At 47.7% G+C, this 18,912-nt stretch overlaps 1 protein-coding gene and 2 non-coding genes across 3 annotated transcripts in view; all 3 read right to left on the bottom strand.

Moving 5' to 3' along the window:
• The window catches only part of RAD54L (RAD54 like), a 29,940-nt gene extending 11,524 nt beyond the window's left edge, over window positions 1-18,416 (bottom strand). Inside the window, exons 1-9 of the mRNA XM_040977786.1 lie at window positions 17,918-18,416; window positions 17,740-17,829; window positions 14,068-14,187; window positions 8,184-8,244; window positions 7,199-7,334; window positions 6,711-6,780; window positions 6,309-6,597; window positions 5,989-6,113; window positions 3,055-3,205 (exon numbers count right to left, since the gene is read on the bottom strand). Coding sequence (XP_040833720.1) covers window positions 3,055-3,205; window positions 5,989-6,113; window positions 6,309-6,597; window positions 6,711-6,780; window positions 7,199-7,334; window positions 8,184-8,244; window positions 14,068-14,187; window positions 17,740-17,829; window positions 17,918-17,920 — 1,045 coding nt within the window. The 5' untranslated portion in view covers window positions 17,921-18,416. The remainder of the gene's footprint in view (window positions 1-3,054; window positions 3,206-5,988; window positions 6,114-6,308; window positions 6,598-6,710; window positions 6,781-7,198; window positions 7,335-8,183; window positions 8,245-14,067; window positions 14,188-17,739; window positions 17,830-17,917) is intronic.
• Window positions 585-717, bottom strand: LOC121154808. The gene has a single exon (XR_005883611.1). It is a non-coding gene; the product is annotated as a small nucleolar RNA SNORA9 (small nucleolar RNA).
• Window positions 7,572-7,719, bottom strand: LOC121154809. Its single transcript, XR_005883612.1, has one exon. It is a non-coding gene; the product is annotated as a small nucleolar RNA SNORD97 (small nucleolar RNA).
• Window positions 18,417-18,912: the final 496 nt, after the last annotated feature.

Below are 18,912 nucleotides of genomic sequence, written 5' to 3'. Positions count from 1 at the left end.
GACCCTAAACCCATGTGGGAGACCCAAAAGAAGCTCCTGGCTCCTAGTTTTGAATCAGCTCAGCTCTGCCATTTTAGGCCTTTTTGAGAATAAAAAGTGGATAGCAGACCTTCTCTATCTCTCCTCTCTCTAAAAATCTGCCTTTGCAATAAACATAAATATATTTTAAAGATTTATTTCATTTTTTAAAAGATTTATGTTTATTGGAAAGGCATATTTTTCTTTCAAAAAGATTTACAGAGAGAAGCAGACACAAAGATTTTCCATCTGTTGATTCATTCCCCAAGTGGCCACAACAGTTGGTCCTAAGCTAATCTAAAGCTGGGAGCCTCCTCCGGGTCTCCCACACGGGTCTGGGATTCCAAAGCTTTGGGCCACCCTCTACTGCCTTCCCAGACACTAGCACGGAGCCGGAGGGAAGTAGAGCAGCAGGGATACAAATCAGCACCCATATGGGATCCCTGCACATGTAAGGCGAGGACTTTAGCCACTATGCTAATGTACCAGGCCCTAAATAAATATTTGAAAAAAAAGAAAATAAAACTTATGCCCATGAACTAACGAACAAAACTTTTTTTTTCCCCAGTTGTCTTAACATTCTATAACCTTGCTCTGAATGCAACAGGGAAAGGCCTTAAACTATTGCAAAACTGTTGTGATAAGCATGACAGGAATGCAAAGATTCACAGCTGACCCAAGCATACTGGAGGCTTGCTTAACACTTAATCCAAGAACACCATCCAGGTCTCCCACAAGGGTCAGAGAGGCCTAAGCATTTGAACCATCTTTTGCAATTTTTCCCAGGTGCAACAGCAGGGAGTTGGACAGGATGCACAAAGCAGCCTAGACACAAACCTATACTCTGATATGCGATGCTGGCATCACAAACTGTGGCTTAGCCCACTAAGTCAAACACAACCCTGATAAACAAAAAGTTTAAAAATGAGTAAGAGAATCCATGCTGGGCAAGGCTTCCTACTGGGGGTCCTAGCTCCCCGTCCACCGCTGCCAGGTAGTGGGCAAATCCTGAGCTTGCGGGCCACCTGGCAATGAGCTCTGGGAGTTTGGGGGTGTGGAATTACTGCCCTATGACATCCACGGATAAGGCCACTGTATATGTAGGTAAGGAATGAATCCTGAGGGCCTCCCAATGACAGGGCCATTGTACTTGCAGAAGACAGGGCCGGAGACAGAATTGACACAGCAATTGCAACCACTAGCATGTGCGTAAGCTGATTGGGGTGACGAGCTGTGCTGGACCCTGTATTGGTAAGCACACACAAGAATCAGGTCTGCGATCACCTCAGATGAAATTTTTTGGGTGATTCCCTGCAACCGAATTGCTGGACTCAGAACCCCAACCAAGGAGAGAATTACAGGTTGGTTCCATGATCTGATTATGAGTACATGTGTCAGAGCTGGGCCTCCTCTGGCTTAGACGGAGCAGTGGACAGCATGTTCAGATGCACATGGAAGATATGGCAGTACACTGGAACCTGCAGAGGACACCTGGTACCACAACAGAGGATGGAGGACAGAACAAATGGATCAACTATCCTAGCCAAGTGTTGGCAGTGAATATCTAGGTAGAGACTCTATGTCAACCAGTAGGTTCTGGAGAGATCCAGTCATGCTTGAAATGGCAGGATCGGCAGTAATTCATAACTGTTGAACTATCAAAACCACTTGAGCAGAACCCTCAGACCATGCCCCACATCAGGGACCCTGGGGTGGTGTCAGGTGTCTGTCCTCAATCCCAGGATATAGAGGTGGTCAGGAGGCTGGGTGTGGCTTCTCCTCTTATCTCACCCCTTCCCCCAGACACAGGAAGAAAAAAAGGGAATGTGGAAATAATGGTCTCATCCACCTTCCTGTAGCTCTTGATCCTTTGCACCCTAATCAACTATGTAAAAATCACCAAAAATAAAAATAATTACCTTAAAAAAATAAAAATGAGTAAGAGACTAAGTCAGGTTCTTCATGAAGATTTCCAAATGCAAAGGAAGACAGTAAAGTTGACCTCATATTCATCATTAGGGAAATGGCATAAGAGAGCACTAAACTTATATCTGAATACCTACATTAAGTAGAAGACTAATAGCAGCCAACAAAGAGCAGGGGCAATGGGCCGTTAGCAGCATGGCTAGCATTGCATTGCTATGACAAAGCCATGCCTGTTTACATGCTACAACTGCAGAGTAGCTGACAGAGACACCACAATCTGTGAATCTAAAATACTGTCTAGCCTTTGAAGTAAAAGTCTGTTGACTCCTGATGTAGAAACGTTCCATTTCTTATACTGCTGGCACAGGTGTATCGACATAGAAGATTGACCTGCCACTTATTGGTCCATATTATAATCCCAACTACTGCCCTTCCAATCCATTTCCTGATTACTGTCCCTGGGAAGCAGCAAGTGTTGGTTCCAGTACTTGAGTTCCTGCCACCCATGTAGGAGAGCAGAATGGAGTTTCTGGCTCTTGCCTTCAGCCCAGCCTAGACTGAGCTGTCACAGCCATTTCAGGAGTGGCCCAGCAGGTAAAAGATCTACATCACTCTGCCTTAAAAAAAAAAAAAAAAATTCTTAAAACACAAAAACAGAAGAGTACCTACTTCAGCAGCACATATACATAACCTAAGACTTTTCGATTTCACTATTAAGACAAAAAAACTTAAACAGAAATGCAGGTGCCCTCACTGTGGCACAGTAGGCTAAACCCCTGCAGTATTAGCATCCCACATGGGCACCATTTCCAATCTAGCTCCTTGATAATGGCCTGAGAGAAGTGGTAGAGGATGGTTCAAGTGTTTCGGTCCCTGCCATCCTCTTGGGACACCAGGATGAAGTTCTCAACTTCTGCCTTCTGCTTGGCCTAGTGCTAGCTGTTGTAGCCATCTAGGAAGGGAACGAGCAGAATCGAAAGCCTCTCCAGTGGCTCTGCTACTCCCCCACAAGAAAGTCTTCCTACAACAACACTGAGTGGCTCAAGTTACACCCCTCTCTATCACAAGGTCAAGCACCTCTCCAATTTGCAGACAGGGCTGTATTCTTACCTAGGATGCCTGAGTTCACAAAATGTACCAAGCTGAAGTACTCCAGGAGATCATTCTGGATGGGGGTCCCAGAGATGAGCACCCGCCTCCGGGTATTCAAGCTGTCCAAGGCCTGATAGGTTTGATTCTCAGAATTCTTGAGCCTATGTCCCTGCAACAGAATTGATTCTCATTCATCACAGGATACAGCAGCCCCAGGCAGCTGCAATATCTTCATTATCAGTCCCAACAAAATGGCCTAGCATCTAAATCCTCCCTCCTCACCTGCCCCACTGTGGGAGCCAGATGCCTCCAGTCAGCCTTGCCTAGGCTATCACTGATAAGTAGAATCCAGTCAAAATATCTAAACAGCATCCTTTCTGCCTCCCTCCTGCCTCTCCCCAAACTGCTAGATTCTCCCTATTTCCCACATTCCCATATCCTAACTTTTGTTAAGTTCTCTTCAAGGAAATGATGAAAAACCCTATGATCTCCCCTCTGCTATGGAAACCATAAGGGCAAAATCATGCCTATGCCTTTTCTTTCTTTTTTTTTTAATTTATTTTTTATTGCAAAGTCAGACATACAGAGAGGAGGACAGAGAGGAAGATTTTCCGTCCAATAATTTATTCCCCAAGTGACCACAACGGCCAGTGCTACACCGATCCGGAGCCAGGAGCCAGGAACTTCCTTCCAGTCTCCCAAGCAGATGCAGGGTCCCAAGGCTTTGGGCTGTCCTCAACTGCTTTCCCAAGCCACAAGCAGGGAGCTGAATGGGAAGTGGCACTGCCAGGATTAGAACTGGCACCCATATGGGATCCTGGTGCGTTCAAGGCGAGGACTTTAGCTGCTAGGCCACTGCCCCGGGTCCAGAAAGGAGGTTTTCATTACATTTATTTATTTATTTATTTAATACTTGTTTATTTTTTATTGGAAAGGCAAATCGCGCCAGGTCCGCCTATGCCTTTTCTATATCCAGCCCATCACTCAGCTCCAAATTAAGCAAGGCACACAAAACCCAGCTTCAGCCATTGCAACCATCTGGAGAGTGATCCAGCAGATGAGCATCTATATGCTTCTCCTTTCCCTCCATAACATTTTCAAGTAAAACAAATCCTTTTTAAAAATCTTTTTATTGGCGGAAAAAATCATTTTATTGGGGCTGGAGCTGTGGCATAGTAGTAATACAGTGCTAATACCTACAGCACTGACATGCCATATTGGCCTCAGTTCTAGTCCCAGCTGCTCCATTTCCAATTCAACACCCTGACAATGCATCTGAAAAAGCAGCAGAAGATGGCCCAGGTGCTTGGCCTCTGGACCAACATGGGAGACCTGAAAGAAGCTACTGGTCACCCTGACTAGGCTGTAGTTCCTGCTGGTGTCCATAAGGGCAGGATTTATGGCAGGCTGGGTTGAGATACGCCACAGCACCTGTCGGTATGTGTGGGAGATGGGGCTGGGGACAGAACTGACCAGGTAGCTGCATCTACCAGTACATGCGTAGACTAATACGGGTGATGGACTAAACCAGACCTCACACTAGCAAGCACACACGAGTCAGGTCTGGGGTCACCTTATGTAAGGTTTCTTGGAAGACTTCCCAACTAGATCACAGGAATCAAACTCCAGCCATAGGCAAAAATCACAGGATACGTGATCTGACTTTGTAGAGTGCATGTGATGGGACTGGGCCTCCTCAGATGCCTGAGCAGTGGACAGCATACCCAGATGCACACATGGGGTATGACAGCCAGCTCATCTAGGCCAGCAGAGAACATCGAGGGCCTCATCAAAGCATGGAAACAGAATGGTTGGACAACTTTCTTTGCCAAGCTTTGCAGCAAGTGTCTGCATGAGTAGATGCACTAAGGTGGTTTTTGTCAACCAACTGACCTTGGAAGGATTTTCTCAACCCTGCTGCAATGAAGCTGACAACATCTTAGAACTATCAAAACCATTCAAGTAACACCCTCGGAACATTCTTCCCCACATTGAGTCTCTAAGGTGTCAGAATCTCATGTGTGCTCCAGTTCAAGTCCCAGCTGCCTCTCCAATAAAAATAGTCTTTAAAAAAAATAGAAACATCTCTTGAATAAAAAGAGGACTCCTAATGAAATAGTTCAATGGACTCTGACAATATATGATACTAGATTTTCCTCCTTTGTCTATACCTATAATGCCATGATGCACTTAAATAGCAGAAAGCTAAATTTTAAGTGTTATTAAAGGACTATACTACCATAATAGTTAGGAAAAGGGAGGGAAGGGAAAACGGTGAGGGAGGAAGAGAAGGTAAAAGGGGAAAACTACTATACCCAAAAAAACTTATCACTGAGTCTGACGTGGTAGCCTAGTGCTAAGTCCTCACCTTGTACCGGGATTCCCAAATGGGGGCTGGTTCTAATCCCAGGTGCTCTATTTCCCATCTAGCTCCCTGCTTGTGGCCTGGGAAAGCAGTCAAGCCTTGGGACCCTGCACCCACGTGGGAGACCTGGCTCCTGGCTTCGGATCAGCACAGCATCGGCCATTGTGGTCACTTAGGGAGTAAATCATCGGATGCAAGATCCTCCTCTCTGTCTCTCCTTCTCTCTGTATATCTGACTTTGCAATAAAAATAAATAAATCTTTAAAAAATTGTTAGGAAAAAACCTACAGCATGGAAAATAATAATAATTTAACAAAAACTTTAAAAAAAATTGGACCTTTCACCCACAAACTGTGCCATGTCACTCCACCCATCTGAATCCTGCCTATCCTTCAGAGTCCTTCCTGGTCCAGGAATACTGTCTGCAGACAACAACAACAATCAGCCACAGGACCTCACTGTCCTCAAGAGTCCTTTCAGGACCTGTTTCACCAGCTCTGCCTGTCTCCGGTCCCCTCCGAGGCGGCACTCAGGTGACAGCACTCAGTGAAGACACTGACACACCCTCTCCTGCCGCAGTCAAGTACCTCGTCACAGATGACTAGTCCAACACTTCCCTTCTGCAGGACTCCAACATGAAGGCGGAATGTTTCATAGGAAATGATGAGAATGGGAGAAGGCACTCTGGCTCCATGCTGGCTCATGAATCCCTCTGCAACAGCAAAGTTGTCAAAGGAAACAAATCAAAACGTCTTAAAGAACACAGTATCACAGTTCCTTAACCTGGCCTATAAACTAGCAACCAATTCTTGTCAGTGCGGAATTTTCTCATGTGTGAGCATCCACACAAGCAAGCAAGCAGCAGCTTGGGTAGAGAAGTGTGGCCACGTCTGCTAAGGCTCCGTACCCAGCTTTTTGTCTATCTCTTCCTTAGATCCTCCGTCGATGGCCAGAGGCTGGATCCTCCCTCCAAGCCATTTCCCAACTTCGTTGTACCAATTCTTCACCAGGCTAGAGGGTGACACTACAACTGCTTTATCAATTTCTGGTTTGCACTCTGGACTCTGGCGCAGAAGTGTCCACATCAATGTGATGCACTGTAGCGTCTTTCCTAGGCCCATCTCATCAGCCATGATGCAGCCATGGCTGCCAGGGATGCGCCGGCTGGTGACACATTCCCACAGGAACTTCACTCCCTGGGGAATAACAGAAATCAATCCACTTGGGCACTTAGACTGCCACTGCCCAGGAATGGCAGTCTCCAGCCCTAGTCCCTTATCCATCATCTCATTCCCCTTACCCTCTTTACCTCTCTCTGATGAGGCCGCAAGACCTTACTGAGAATAGGGTCGACAACCACATGGACGGGGAGTTTTTCCCTGAGAAAAGATGACAATGAAAACGTTTCAGATGCAGGCTGTGTCTTGCCAATCCTGACACAACAGAAGCGGCTACATAAGGGAGGACCTATTCTCAGCCTGATAAGCAAACCAGAGCACGTGTCTGCCCTAGCAGCTAAGGTAAGGAGAGGGGATGGGCTGCCTATGTCATGACCACAGTCACTAATCACCTCTCCCTGAGTGAGCACGCAGGAGTTGAGGAACCCCCATTAAACAGGCATCAACAGAGGCTCTTTCTTGGATACTCCTGCTCCCCAAACACCAATTCTCTAGAGGGTGAAGGGGTCATAACAGCTCCCTGAAAACACACAGATAAATCACAGCAAGTTACCCTCTACCTCCCAAATGTTTGTATTTACAGAAGACCAGACCATTCAAGAAATACACATGCACATACTTGTCCAGCTTCAGCTGGTCATGGGCACTCAGCACGGGTGGTTCATACAGGACCAAGGCGCCTTCTTCCAGTGGGTCATGGAGGGCCCGGCGGATTCCAGCCCTTTTCAGGCCCAAAGCCCGAGAACCTAGAGGACCTAAAAACCATTCATCATCAACCGGACCTTGGTGTGTTCTGGTGTTCTAGCAGGCCCACCTGATGGCCTGTTCCTCAGAAACCCTTCCTGAACTCCCACATGACCCTGTCTCTGCCAGAACTCCTCCAACCCCAGCTTAGGCCACCTCCACCCTACCATTATTCCATTCAGCCTCAGATTGGCACTTTTCCTATCTTATTTCTCCCATTCAACAATAAACCCCTGGAGAGCCAGGTCTGGTTCTTTTTTTTTTTTTTAATTATTTTTTCAAAGAGAGGAAAAGAAGTATAGAAAAGGAAGAGAAAGAGTAAAAACAAAAGAGGAAAAAAGAAAAAGAATCCCAGCATAAGTTCTCTTAATGCGTCTTTTTATAATCATGGGGCAAGGTCTGGTTCTTCTTTAAACCCACTCTGGGAAAGTCTGAAACGCCAAAGGGGAAAGTCCAGTCTGGTTTGAGAGCTCTCGAGAGCTGGCCTCCTTCCTCCAGCCCTAGCTTTAGCACAAGGTTGCACCCTACACACAATCTAGACTTCCCACAAAGTCAACCTCATCAAGCAGAACACAACACAAGCTTCCGAACACAACTGGCCTAAATGAAGCCCAGGGCCATCGACCATGTTGGGCCAGCAGGAGCCTTCTGGGCAGTGACACATCCTCACCAAGTGAGGAGCAGTGAGCCTTGGCAATTCTTGCCGATGTTAACATAGATTTCACACAGACCTCAAGATAGTCATTACAGACAGCCACTGCCACACTGCACCTTTAATTCCCAGCTAAGCTTGTGTAATAGCAGAAGGTTTTACTTTACCCTGGCACATTAACATGGCATTAAAAAGAAACTCATCTTACCTTGATAATTTGGAATGGGGACTTTGAAAGGTTTTGACAAAATGCTTCGAATAAATGCTTCCTAAAAAGAAAGGAGAATTAGAGATTCAGGGCTGACTGGAGATGTTAACAGGTATAAAGTGTTATAAAGTGGTCCACATTAAATTTTGTCTGATGGTTTTCATCTTTGAGGCATTTAAGTAAGATTTCAAATTACCCAGCCTCCACCATGAGGTCCAAACCCATATGCTCATGAAAGTTCATGCCAGTGAGGTAACCTGACTTCCCTAAGGCACAGCAACTAAAGAAGCTAATACCAGGGCCAGACTCTTGGTGCCATAGCCTAGTGACTAAAGTCCTCACCTTGCATCCGCCGGGATCCCATACGGATGCCAGTTCATGTCCCAGCAGCTCCATTTCCTGTCCAGCTCCCTGCTAGTGGCCTGGGAAGGCAGTTGAGTATGGCCCATAGCCTTGGGACCCTGGACCTCCGTGGGAGACCCAGAAGGTACTCCTGGCTCCTGACTGGTTCAGCTCCGGCCGTTGCTGTCATTTGGAAAGTAAACAAGCTGATAGATCTTTCCTGTCTCTCCTTCTTTCTGTAAATCTGCCTTTCCAAATAAAACTATAAATCTTTATTTATTCATCCTTTTACTATTTATTTATTTTTATTGGAAATGAGATACACAGAGAAGAGGAAAGACAGAGAGGAAGATCTTCCATCTGTTGATTTACTCCCCAAGTGGCTGCAATGGCTGGAACTGATCCAATCCTAAGTCAGGAGCCAGGAGCCTCTTCTGCGACTCCCACACAGGTGCAGGGTCCAAAGGCTTTGGGCTGTTCTTGACTGCTTTCCCAGGCCACAAACAGGGAGCTGGATGGGAAGCAGGGCCACTGGAACACGAACTGGCACCCACATGGGATCCCAGCACATGCAAGGTGAGGACTTTAGCCACCAGGTTACCATGCTGGGTCCAAAAATATAAATCTGTTTTTAAAATTAGTATTTTATTTTTGATGATCTCTACATAGTTGATTAGGGCACAAAGGGCCAAGGACTGCAGGAAAATGGCTAAGATCACTGTTTCCACATTCTCCTTTTTTCCTTTCTGTATCTGGGAGAAGGAGAAGCCACATCCAGTCTCCCAACCATCCCAGGTCCCCAATGTAGGGCAGGCTCCAAGAGTTGGTCCTGCTCAAGTGGTTTTGATAGTTCATCAGTTATGAATTGCTGCGAATCTTGCCATTCCAAGCACTGGCTCCAGAATCCACTGGCTGACATAATCTTAAAAAAAAAAAAAAAAGAAGAGGAAGCAAGTGCTAGGGGCCAGCATGGTGGCATAGCCTTTGCAGGAGCTAAACCAGGGAGTGAACCAACAGACGCAAGATCTCTCTTTTTCTCCCTGTAACTCTGTCTTCAAATAATTAAGTCTCTATTAAAATTTTTACTTTTATTTACTTGAAAGGCAGAGCTACAGAGAATGAGGGAGATAGAACGAAATCCCTTGTTTCACATCCCAAATGGTTCTCACAGCCAGGGCTCAGCCAGGCCTAACGCGTCTTTCTAGGGGCTCTTTCAGGTTTCTCACGTGGGTGCAGGGCTCCAAGTACTTAGGCCATCTTCTGCTTTTCCAGGTACATTAACAGGGAACTAAACAAAGTTGAACAGCCAGGACTAGAACTGGCACCCTTATGGGATTCTGGCATCACAGGTTGTGACTTAATCCATTATACTACAATGGCCCCAATTATCATATTTTATAAAGTTGTATTTATTTTAAAGGCAGAGCAACAGATTGAAAGGGAGAAAGAGATCTTCTATCTACTGGTTTATTCCCGAAATGGCTGTTAACAGCCAGGTCTGGGTCAGGTGCACCAGGAGACAAGAACTCCTTCCCAGCCTTATAAGGTTAGCAGGGACCCAAGTCCTTGGGCTATCTTCTGCCTCTTTTCCCAAGAGTCGTTAGCAGAAAACTGATTCAGAAGCAGAAGGTCCAGGACTCAGATCAGCACCCTAATATAGGATATTAGCAACACAAGGAGTGGTGCGAGAGAGCCCCTCACTATCAGCTTTTGAAAACATAATTTTCCATCTGCTGGGAGAATTCCCACAATTGCTGGGAATGTGCTCAGACCAAGCCAGTGCAATCAATGTCTCTCACAGGAATAGGAGGAATCCAAGTACTTGAGCCATCACTGTTGTCTCCCAGAATCCACAGACTGACAGGAAGTAGACACACGCTGGTCCTAGAAATGAGATCTTGCTATATGATCTCTGCAGAGTCTTTGTGCCCACACTTTGATCTGGGAAGAGTATGGTCTGACTATGGGCCTGGGTGAGGCAGCTGGCTAGTTCAGGGTCACGAGCTTGGAAGTCACTCCTCCACCACCTAAGTGTTCCCTCACCTGGGACTCTCACCTACCTGACAGAGGGTGGTACTGCACTGTTGTGTAACCATTCCCCTCAAAGCCCTTATAAAGACTCCTGATTGGGAGGTGCTCCGTCTCTTGATCCCGTGCTTCCCTTGCTCTGGCACTCCGACTCTTTGCCTCCCCAGAACCTGCTTACTTTCTGGCTTCCCATGGACAGACTTGGAGGACAGGTATCCCCTGAGCATGGCGCCTGGGTGTCTGTATTCCTCACCCTCTGTTCACTGCTTGGGTGGGACAATGAAGACAGCAATGCTAAGTTGCTTTGTATTTCTAATTTGTGTGTACTATCAGCAGTTCCAGGAGAGGTGAGGCCTAGCAGAAATGGAATGCGGGCAGAGAAGCCAGCGAAAGGTGAATGTCTGCGGATTTGTAAATGTGTCCAGGTTATTCGTTGCATGTCTCTTAGGATAGCTTATATTGTTAGGGAATCTGGAACATAGGCCTTTGGCTTAATGTATGGACTTAAGGGTGATGACTATTTGTTCCTCTTGGGGTTTCAACTGACTAGATTGCCATACGGGATTGTGATTTGCTATTTCTAGTAAGCCCTGTATCACCAAGCTTGGTTAATAAAGACTCCTTAATAAACCTTAGACATGTCTGGTGTGATCTTGCTTGCACCCTGCAACATGGGCACAAGGCAGAGGAGAAGGGAGGGAAGCCAGGTTGAATTAACCCTGACAGTCTGGCTCTTACAAACCTGAGGAATTTGGAAACCATAACAGCCTATGAACCTCAACAAAATCAGCACTGGTATCCAAGTGGGCAAACAGAAATCAAGAGCAGCAGCCCTGGGTCCAGCGCCATGACCTAACAGGTAAAACAACCACATGGGCATCAGTATTGTATGTGGCTGCCAGTTCAAACCCTGGCTGCTGCACTTCTAGTCCAGCTCTATGTTAATGCACCTGGAAAAGCAGCAGATGACCCAAATACTTGGACCCTTCCACCCACCCTCTAAGTGCAGTTTTAACAGGACTACATTAGAGGAATAAAAGAATAAATGGTAATGAAAATCTCTCTTCTGGGCCCGGCGGTGTGGCCTAACAGCTAAAATCCTCACCTTGAACTCACAGGGATAACATATGGGCACCAGTTCTAATCCCAGCAGCTCAACTTCCCATCCAGCTCCCTGCTTGTGGCCTGGGAAAGCAGCTGAGGATGGCCCAAGGCCTGAGACCCTGCACCTGCGTGGAAGATCTGGAAGAAGTTCCTGGCTCCTGGCTTCAGATCAGTGTAGCAAGCCCGTTTTCTCTAGTTGTAACCTGTTTTCTGATCCATTTCTTCACACATACAGCCCATCCTAAGTTTTTTTTTTTTTCTTTCTTTTCTTTTTGATGATGTTTCATAGTGGATCCGGGTGGAAAGGGTCAATGGCCCAGACCACTGTTTACACATTTTCTTTTCCCTCTTCCTGTATCTGAGGCAGGGGGTGAGTGCGGATGAAGAGGATACAAAGGAAAAAAACACGTCCAGCCTCCCAACTGCCTCAGTACCCTGGGCATCCTAACTTTCTAGAAACTCAACATATTTTTTGTTTTTAAAGATTTATCTATTTTAAAGACAGGGTTACAGAGACAAAAAGAGACCGAAACAGATCTGTCATCTGCTGGTTCACTCCCCAGAAGGCCACAACAGCCAAGGCTACGCCAGGCTAAAACAGGAGCCTGGAGCTTCATCTAGTCCTATCACATGAGCAGCAGGAGCCCCAAACACCTTGGCCATTCTCTGCTGCTTTTCTCAGGCCATCAGCAGCGAAATGGATCAGAAATGGAGCAGCTGAAAAATGAACAGGAGCCCATACAGAATGACTGCCAGAGTCACAGGTACCAGCTTTACCATGTAGTTTAAGTAGAAAACACATAGGGATTATTTCTCATGACTTACAGAAAGACAAAGGAACGTGGAAAAATAAATTCCAGTAACACACTCAACAACATGACATGGGTCCCAAGGCTGGAGAAAGGCCTAATCAAATCTTTTGTTTATTTGCACATTTTTTTACATCTGAGCTAAACATTTGCATTTATTTATTCATGAGAGAGAAATCTTCCATACAACAGTTCACTTCCCAAATGCCTGCAGAGGCCACATCTAAGCCAAGCTGAAGCCTAAAGCAAGGAAATCCATTCATGTCTCCCACATGGATTGCAAAAGCCCAGTTACCTTGAGCCATAACCTTCCCAGCCATATTAGCAGAAAGCTGGATCAGAAGCAGAGTAGCCAGGACTTAAATCAGCATCATGATATGTGGTGCTGGAGTTAAAAGTGGCAGCTTAGGGCCCAGCACAATGACTCAGTGGCTAAATCCTCATCTTCCAATCGCCAGGGTCCCATTCAGGTGCCAGTTTGTGTCCCTGCTGTCCCGCTTCCCATCCAGCTCCCTGCTTGTGGCCTGGGAAAGCAACAGATGGCCCAAAACCTTTCTGTGGCTCCTTCTCTCTTTAAATCTGCCTTCCCAATAAAAATAAATATATCTTAAAAAAAAAAATACAATGGGGTGGCCGTTTAACTTACTATGCCACAATGCTAGACCCAGGGCTCATTTTAACCACAGCTCTGGAGACCATACATTCACCCCAATATCCCAAATATGCTTCCAAGGTATAAAGTGTCTCAATGCTAATATCTCTAAAACTATTTCTAGTCCTTACCTCACTTGTAGAAATTATACCCACATTTCTAATTGCCTTTAATCCTAGATATCCTATGAGCACTTAAAGAACATCTCCAAGGCTAAAGTATGACTTCTATGGGACATAAAACATTTCTTTTTAAAGATTTGTTTTTTTTGAAAGGCAGATTTACAGAGACAGAAAAATCTTCCATCCACTGGTTCACCCTCCAAATGGCCCCAATGGCTAGAGCTCAGTCAATCTGAAGCCAAAAGTCATTAGCTTCTTCTGGGCCTCCCATGTGGGTGCATGGTCCCAAAGCTTAAGACCGTTCTGTGCTACTTTCCCAGGCCATAATCAGAGAACTGAATGGGAAGTAGAACAGCCAGGACAATAAACTGGTACCCATAAGCAATGCCAGAACTCGCAGGTAGAGGATAAATCTTTCGCCTCTTATGAAGCCAAGTATCCCAAACCAATGCTAGCTCCAGTCTATTTTGCTCTACTTCAAACCCAGCTTCCTACTAATTCAGCTGGGAAAGTAGCAAATGGCCCAAGTAAGTATACTAGAGGACATGGATGAAAACAACACAACTTCAGTATTCTTAAAGCAAATCAAACACTCCCCACCCAGCCCATGACCTTTGCTCTCCTCTATGCTTATTTCTCAGGAATTGGAGCTTCCTGAGATCTGGTGCCCAGGTAGCCATAAGCAAAGCAGGACTTCAAGTCATTCATTGCTAAGCAAATGTCAGCAGCTGTGGGCAGTTAGTCATTCTGTGGAGCAAGAACAGAATGTTCATGGAAGAGTCCACATATGGACACATTCACACAGGTGAGCTGCAGTTCTAACTTACATGTTGACTGCTATCCAGGCAGGATGGCCGATTAATCAGCTGAGTCAAAGGTTTCCGGAAGGGAGACTGGAAGCATTCCTGGGTCTGTGTCTCACTTCTGGATTTCTGTCTCTTAGGAGTCTGAAAGAGAAACAGAGAAGCTGAAGGCTGGAAGGTCACACACACATCACCATCACGGCAACAAACATGTGGAGTGCCTGCTACTGGCGCTAACAACCTCTTCACATGTAAGACTGTGTATCAATCATCAAGCCCAGTACAATGGCTCAGTGGCTAAATCCTCATCTCACACATGCTGGAATTCCCTATGGGCACAGCTCACGTCCCAGCTGCACCACCTTCCATCCAGCTCCGTTTGTACCCTTGGAAAGCAGTAAAGGATGGCCCAAAGCCTTGGGACTCTGAACCCACACGGAAGACCCAGAAGAAGCTCCTGGCTTCAGATCAGCTCCGCTCTGGCCTTTGTAGCCACTTGGGGGAGTGAGTAGTGGAGAGAGGATCTTTCTGCCTCTCCTCTGTAATCTGCCTTTCCAATTAAAACAAAAGCTTTTTTTTTTTGTTAAGATTTATTTACTTTTATTGCAAAGTCAGATATACAGAGAAGAAAGACAGAGAGGAAGATCTTCTGTCCAATGATTCATCCCCGAAGTGACTGCAACGGCCGGTGTTGAGCCGATCCGAAGCCAGGATCCAGGAACTTCTTCCCATGTGGGTCTCCCATGTGGGTGCAGGGTCCCAAAGCTTTGGGCCATCGTCGAATGCCTTCCCAGGACACAAGCAGGGAGCTGGATGGGAAGTGAAGCTGCCAGGATTAGAACTGGCGCCTACATGGGATCCCAGCGCATGCAACACAAGGACTTTAACCACTACATTATCGCGCAAGGCCCAGCTTTAAAAAAAAATGTGTATCCTCACAGTAACCCTATGACACATTTATTGTTTCCCTTTTTTAAAATTTTTTTTTTCGCTGGAAATTTTTTTTTCATTGCAAAGTCAAATATACAGATAGGAGGAGAGACAGAGAGGAAGATCTTCCGTCCAATGATTCACTGCCCAAGTGACCACAACAGCCGGTGCTGCACCGATCTGAAGCCAGGAGCCAGGAGCTTCCTCCATGTCTCCCACGTGGGTGCAGGGTCCCAAGGCAGTCCTCGACTGCTTTCCCAGGCCATAAGCAGGGAGCTGGATGGGAAGTGGAGCCACCAGGATTAGAACTGGAACCCCTATGGGATCCCGGCATGTGCAAGCAGAGGACTTTAGCTGCTAGGCCACCACACCAGGCCCTGGAAAGGCAGATACACACAGTGAAAGAGGGACAAAGATCTTCCGTCTTCTGGTTCACTCCCAAGTGGCCACAAAGACCAGAGCTGAGCAGCTCCAAAGCCAGGATCCAGGAGCTTCTTCTGAATTTGCACATGGATAGAGAAGCTCAAGGACCCAAGCCGTCCTCTACTGCTCTTTGAGGCCGCAAGCAGGAAGCTAAATGGGAAGTACAGCAGCCGGGACATGAACTGGTGCCCATACGGGATTACAGTGCTTATATGTGGAGGATTAGCCAGTTGAGCCATTGTGCCAGCCCCCATTATCCTTATCTCATAGATGAGAAAAATTCCTTTTTTTTTAAAAGATTTATTTATTTTTATTGCAAAGACAGTTACACGTAGAGGAGAGAGAGAGGAAGAGCTTTCGTCTGACGATTCACTCCCCAAACGGCCACAATGGCCGGAGCTGAGCTGATCCAAAGCCAGGAGCCCAGAGCCTCTTCCTCCGGGTCTCCCACACGGGTGCAGGGTCCCAAGGCTTTGGGCCGTCCTTGACTTCATTCCCAGGCCACAAGCAGGGAGCCGGATAAGAAGAGGGGCCTCGAGGTTTAGAATCCATGCCCATATGGGATCCTGGTGCTTTCAAGGTGAGGACTTGCTAGGCCTCTGCTAGCTGCTAGGCCACTGCACCAGGCCTGAAAAACTCCATTTTAACAGGGCATTGGGCAATGGAAATGTGGACAGAGCAGCATGGAGTTACGGTGACTCCAAAAGCTCCGAGAAATTATTAAGCAACTAAATGTCCCTCTCGTTGAATTTCCTGAGGGAGTTTCCTAGGCCCCAGAGATCACACAGTTCATCCCATGGCAGGGAGGATGCTGGCTCCAAAGATTTTCAAACCCACCAGCAACAAACAGCATCATTCGTTATTCAGCTGTTGCAAACACTGCCACCCACATTCAGGTCTGAAACCCTGCAAGGGGTTAAAGGAAGCTCTGACCTTCTCCCAGGTAGAGGAATCCCTTACAACCCGAGAGCAAATCACACTGAGCCACACAGCAAGAACTCTCTTGTACCAGCCTGTCAAGCTACCTGATGCTCCAGTGATGCTTAAGACATCTAAAACAAAAAGCAGGCTCCTGTACCAGCTCTGCATGCCTCTGCCACACTACCCTTGCCAAAAAAAAATGCCCTGCAGCCCTTCCTTAGCCTATTTTTTTCCCTCCACAGTGCCAAGCCCTGGTTTCTACAGTATGGGCTGCATTGTTCTATTTATCTTGATTTACACACGCTCTGCCAGCCTGCAGCCTCCCCGGCTAGCACAGCCCAAAGTGGAACGCACTGTACTACAGTTTGAACAGGACTGGAAGGGTGCGAGCCTGCTCAGGCCTTGTGAGTACAGGACCTGAAGCTAGGCTCACTGTACTTTGAAATGCCATCTGACTTGAGGACACAGAGCAGAGGAGCAGGTGGCTGGCTGCCATGGTAGAGGCCATCTTTCCCAGGAAGTCAAAGGGGCCCAACCCAAGCTGCTCTCTGCTCTGGAAAATTAAGGATATTTTCAGTTCTAGGGAGTAGCTGAGAACAGAGATGTCACTGACACTGTCAGTGCCTATCATGTAGTTAGCATTTACTGGATGTTTATTGACCACATACAGGGGCCAGCACTAGGGCGCTGCTTAAGCTGTTGCCTACGACACCAGCATCCATGTCAGCATCGGTTCAGGTCCCAGCTACTCTGCTTCTGGTCCAGCACCCTGCTGAAGTGCCTTGAAGAGCAGCAGAAGATGAGCTCTGTGTTTGATCCCCTGCCACTCATGTGGGAGACCTGGAAGAAGCTCCTGCTCCCAGCTGCGGCCTGGCCCATCTCTGGTCACTGCAGCCATTTGGAAAGTAAACCAGCAGATGGAGGATCCCTCTCTTCCTGTCACTCTTCCTTTCAAATAAATATTAAAAAAAAAAAAAAAAAAAAAAACTTGTGGGCAAGCGCTTTGGCATAGGGAATAAAGCTGCTGCCTGCAGCACCAGCACCCTGTATGGGCACAACTTCAAGTCCCGGCTGCCCTATTTCTGAGCCAGCTCCTTGCCGATGCACCTGGGAAAGCAGTGGAGGATAGCCCGGGTGTGTGGGCCCTTACACCCACGTGACAGAGCCAGAAAAAGCTTCTAGCTTCGGATTGGTTCAGGTCGGGCCCTTGTAGCCTTTGAGGAGTCAACTACTGGAGGGAAGATTTCTCTCTCATTACCTCTTCTTCTCCGAAACTGTGTCCTTCAAATAAATCAATCTGCACATGTCACAGAGACTTCTGGGGCTGACTAGGTAATTGCAGACACCAAGTCCAGGCTTCCCTTCTGCGCAAACTGCACCACATGGCCACCTGCTTTATCTTCTTACCGAGGATGTACTTACCGAGGATGCCCCAGGCTGCCAGTCTTCATCCTCAGAGGATCTGCCCTCGGATTTCCTCTTGGCCAGCTGGCTGGGAGCTAAGCTCCTCCTCTGCAAACAGAAAAGTGAAAAGCAAGCACCTCCACGGACGCTGCAGCCCGTTAGACACACTGCAATTGGCCCCTGGACCCACACTTACCATCCTAAGCCCGGGGGCACGGAAGTCAAGCACCCATTCATCAAAGGCAGAGGCGGCTGGGAAGGCAGGACCAGGACCTGACAGAGAGGAGGCTGCTAGGTTGAGAGCATGGGCTAACTACAGAGGGAGCCTGGCTTCTGAGAGCCCGTTAACCGAGGCAGGCGCCAGAGCCGGCCGGAGGGAGGGTCCAGGCACAGGTTCCAAGGGGGTTGGGGTGTGGGGTCCAGACGGGCCGGGACGGCGTTTCGGCGGAAAGTCGTGGCGAAGCAAACTAGTCACAGAACAAGAGAGAGAAACTGAGGGGAAAGTCCACGGCCTCGAGGGGGGCCAGGCGCCCCGGTTCGGAGAAGAATGCCCAGGCTTGGAACGTGGATGCCGAGTCCATACTAAGCAGAGTCCTCGTGCAGGGACCAGTAAAACCTCCGGGTTGGGAGAAGAATGCCAGGAGAGGCAGAAGACAACGGCAGAGCCGACCAAGTCAGACAGAGCCCCAAAACCCTTCTTCAGCCAGAGCGCGCGTTAACAGCCGCCAGCACTTCCTGACCCGCCAGGCCGGGCAATCGAACCTCCCGCCGCGGTGCCGCTGCACCCACCATTGGCTGCGTTCGATGCGTTCGTCGCTCGCGCCGTAGAAAGGGGCGGGCCCAAGATGTCGCGGCTTCCGGGATGGGGCAGGGAGGCCGAGAGGGCGCGGGGAACCTGGGAGGGAGGATTCGAACCGCGGACCCAGCCGCGCAAGAATTACCCGCTGTCCGCACTTCCCTAGGGACTATGAAAGGCTGCATGTTTTGTCTTTCTTTAGAATGGGTGACAACTTCCTGGGCATACCTGTGGCGGGAGGACCCTGGGTGGAGTCCTCCTCGCCCACCGGGAGGGCTGGGAGAAGGTGCTGGGGTGGGAGGGCTTGGCTTTCTTTATTTATTTGGAAGGCAGAGTTTGCAAAGAGAAAGGAAGAGACACCCGCTGCCTCACTCCCCAAATGGCCACAATGGCCA

The sequence above is a fragment of the Ochotona curzoniae genome, unplaced genomic scaffold (assembly GCF_017591425.1).
Source record: "Ochotona curzoniae isolate NIBS_2020 unplaced genomic scaffold, NIBS_Ocur_1.0 contig_2855, whole genome shotgun sequence".
Classification (NCBI taxonomy): domain Eukaryota; kingdom Metazoa; phylum Chordata; class Mammalia; order Lagomorpha; family Ochotonidae; genus Ochotona; species Ochotona curzoniae.
This window is presented reverse-complemented; position numbering and strand designations above follow the sequence as displayed.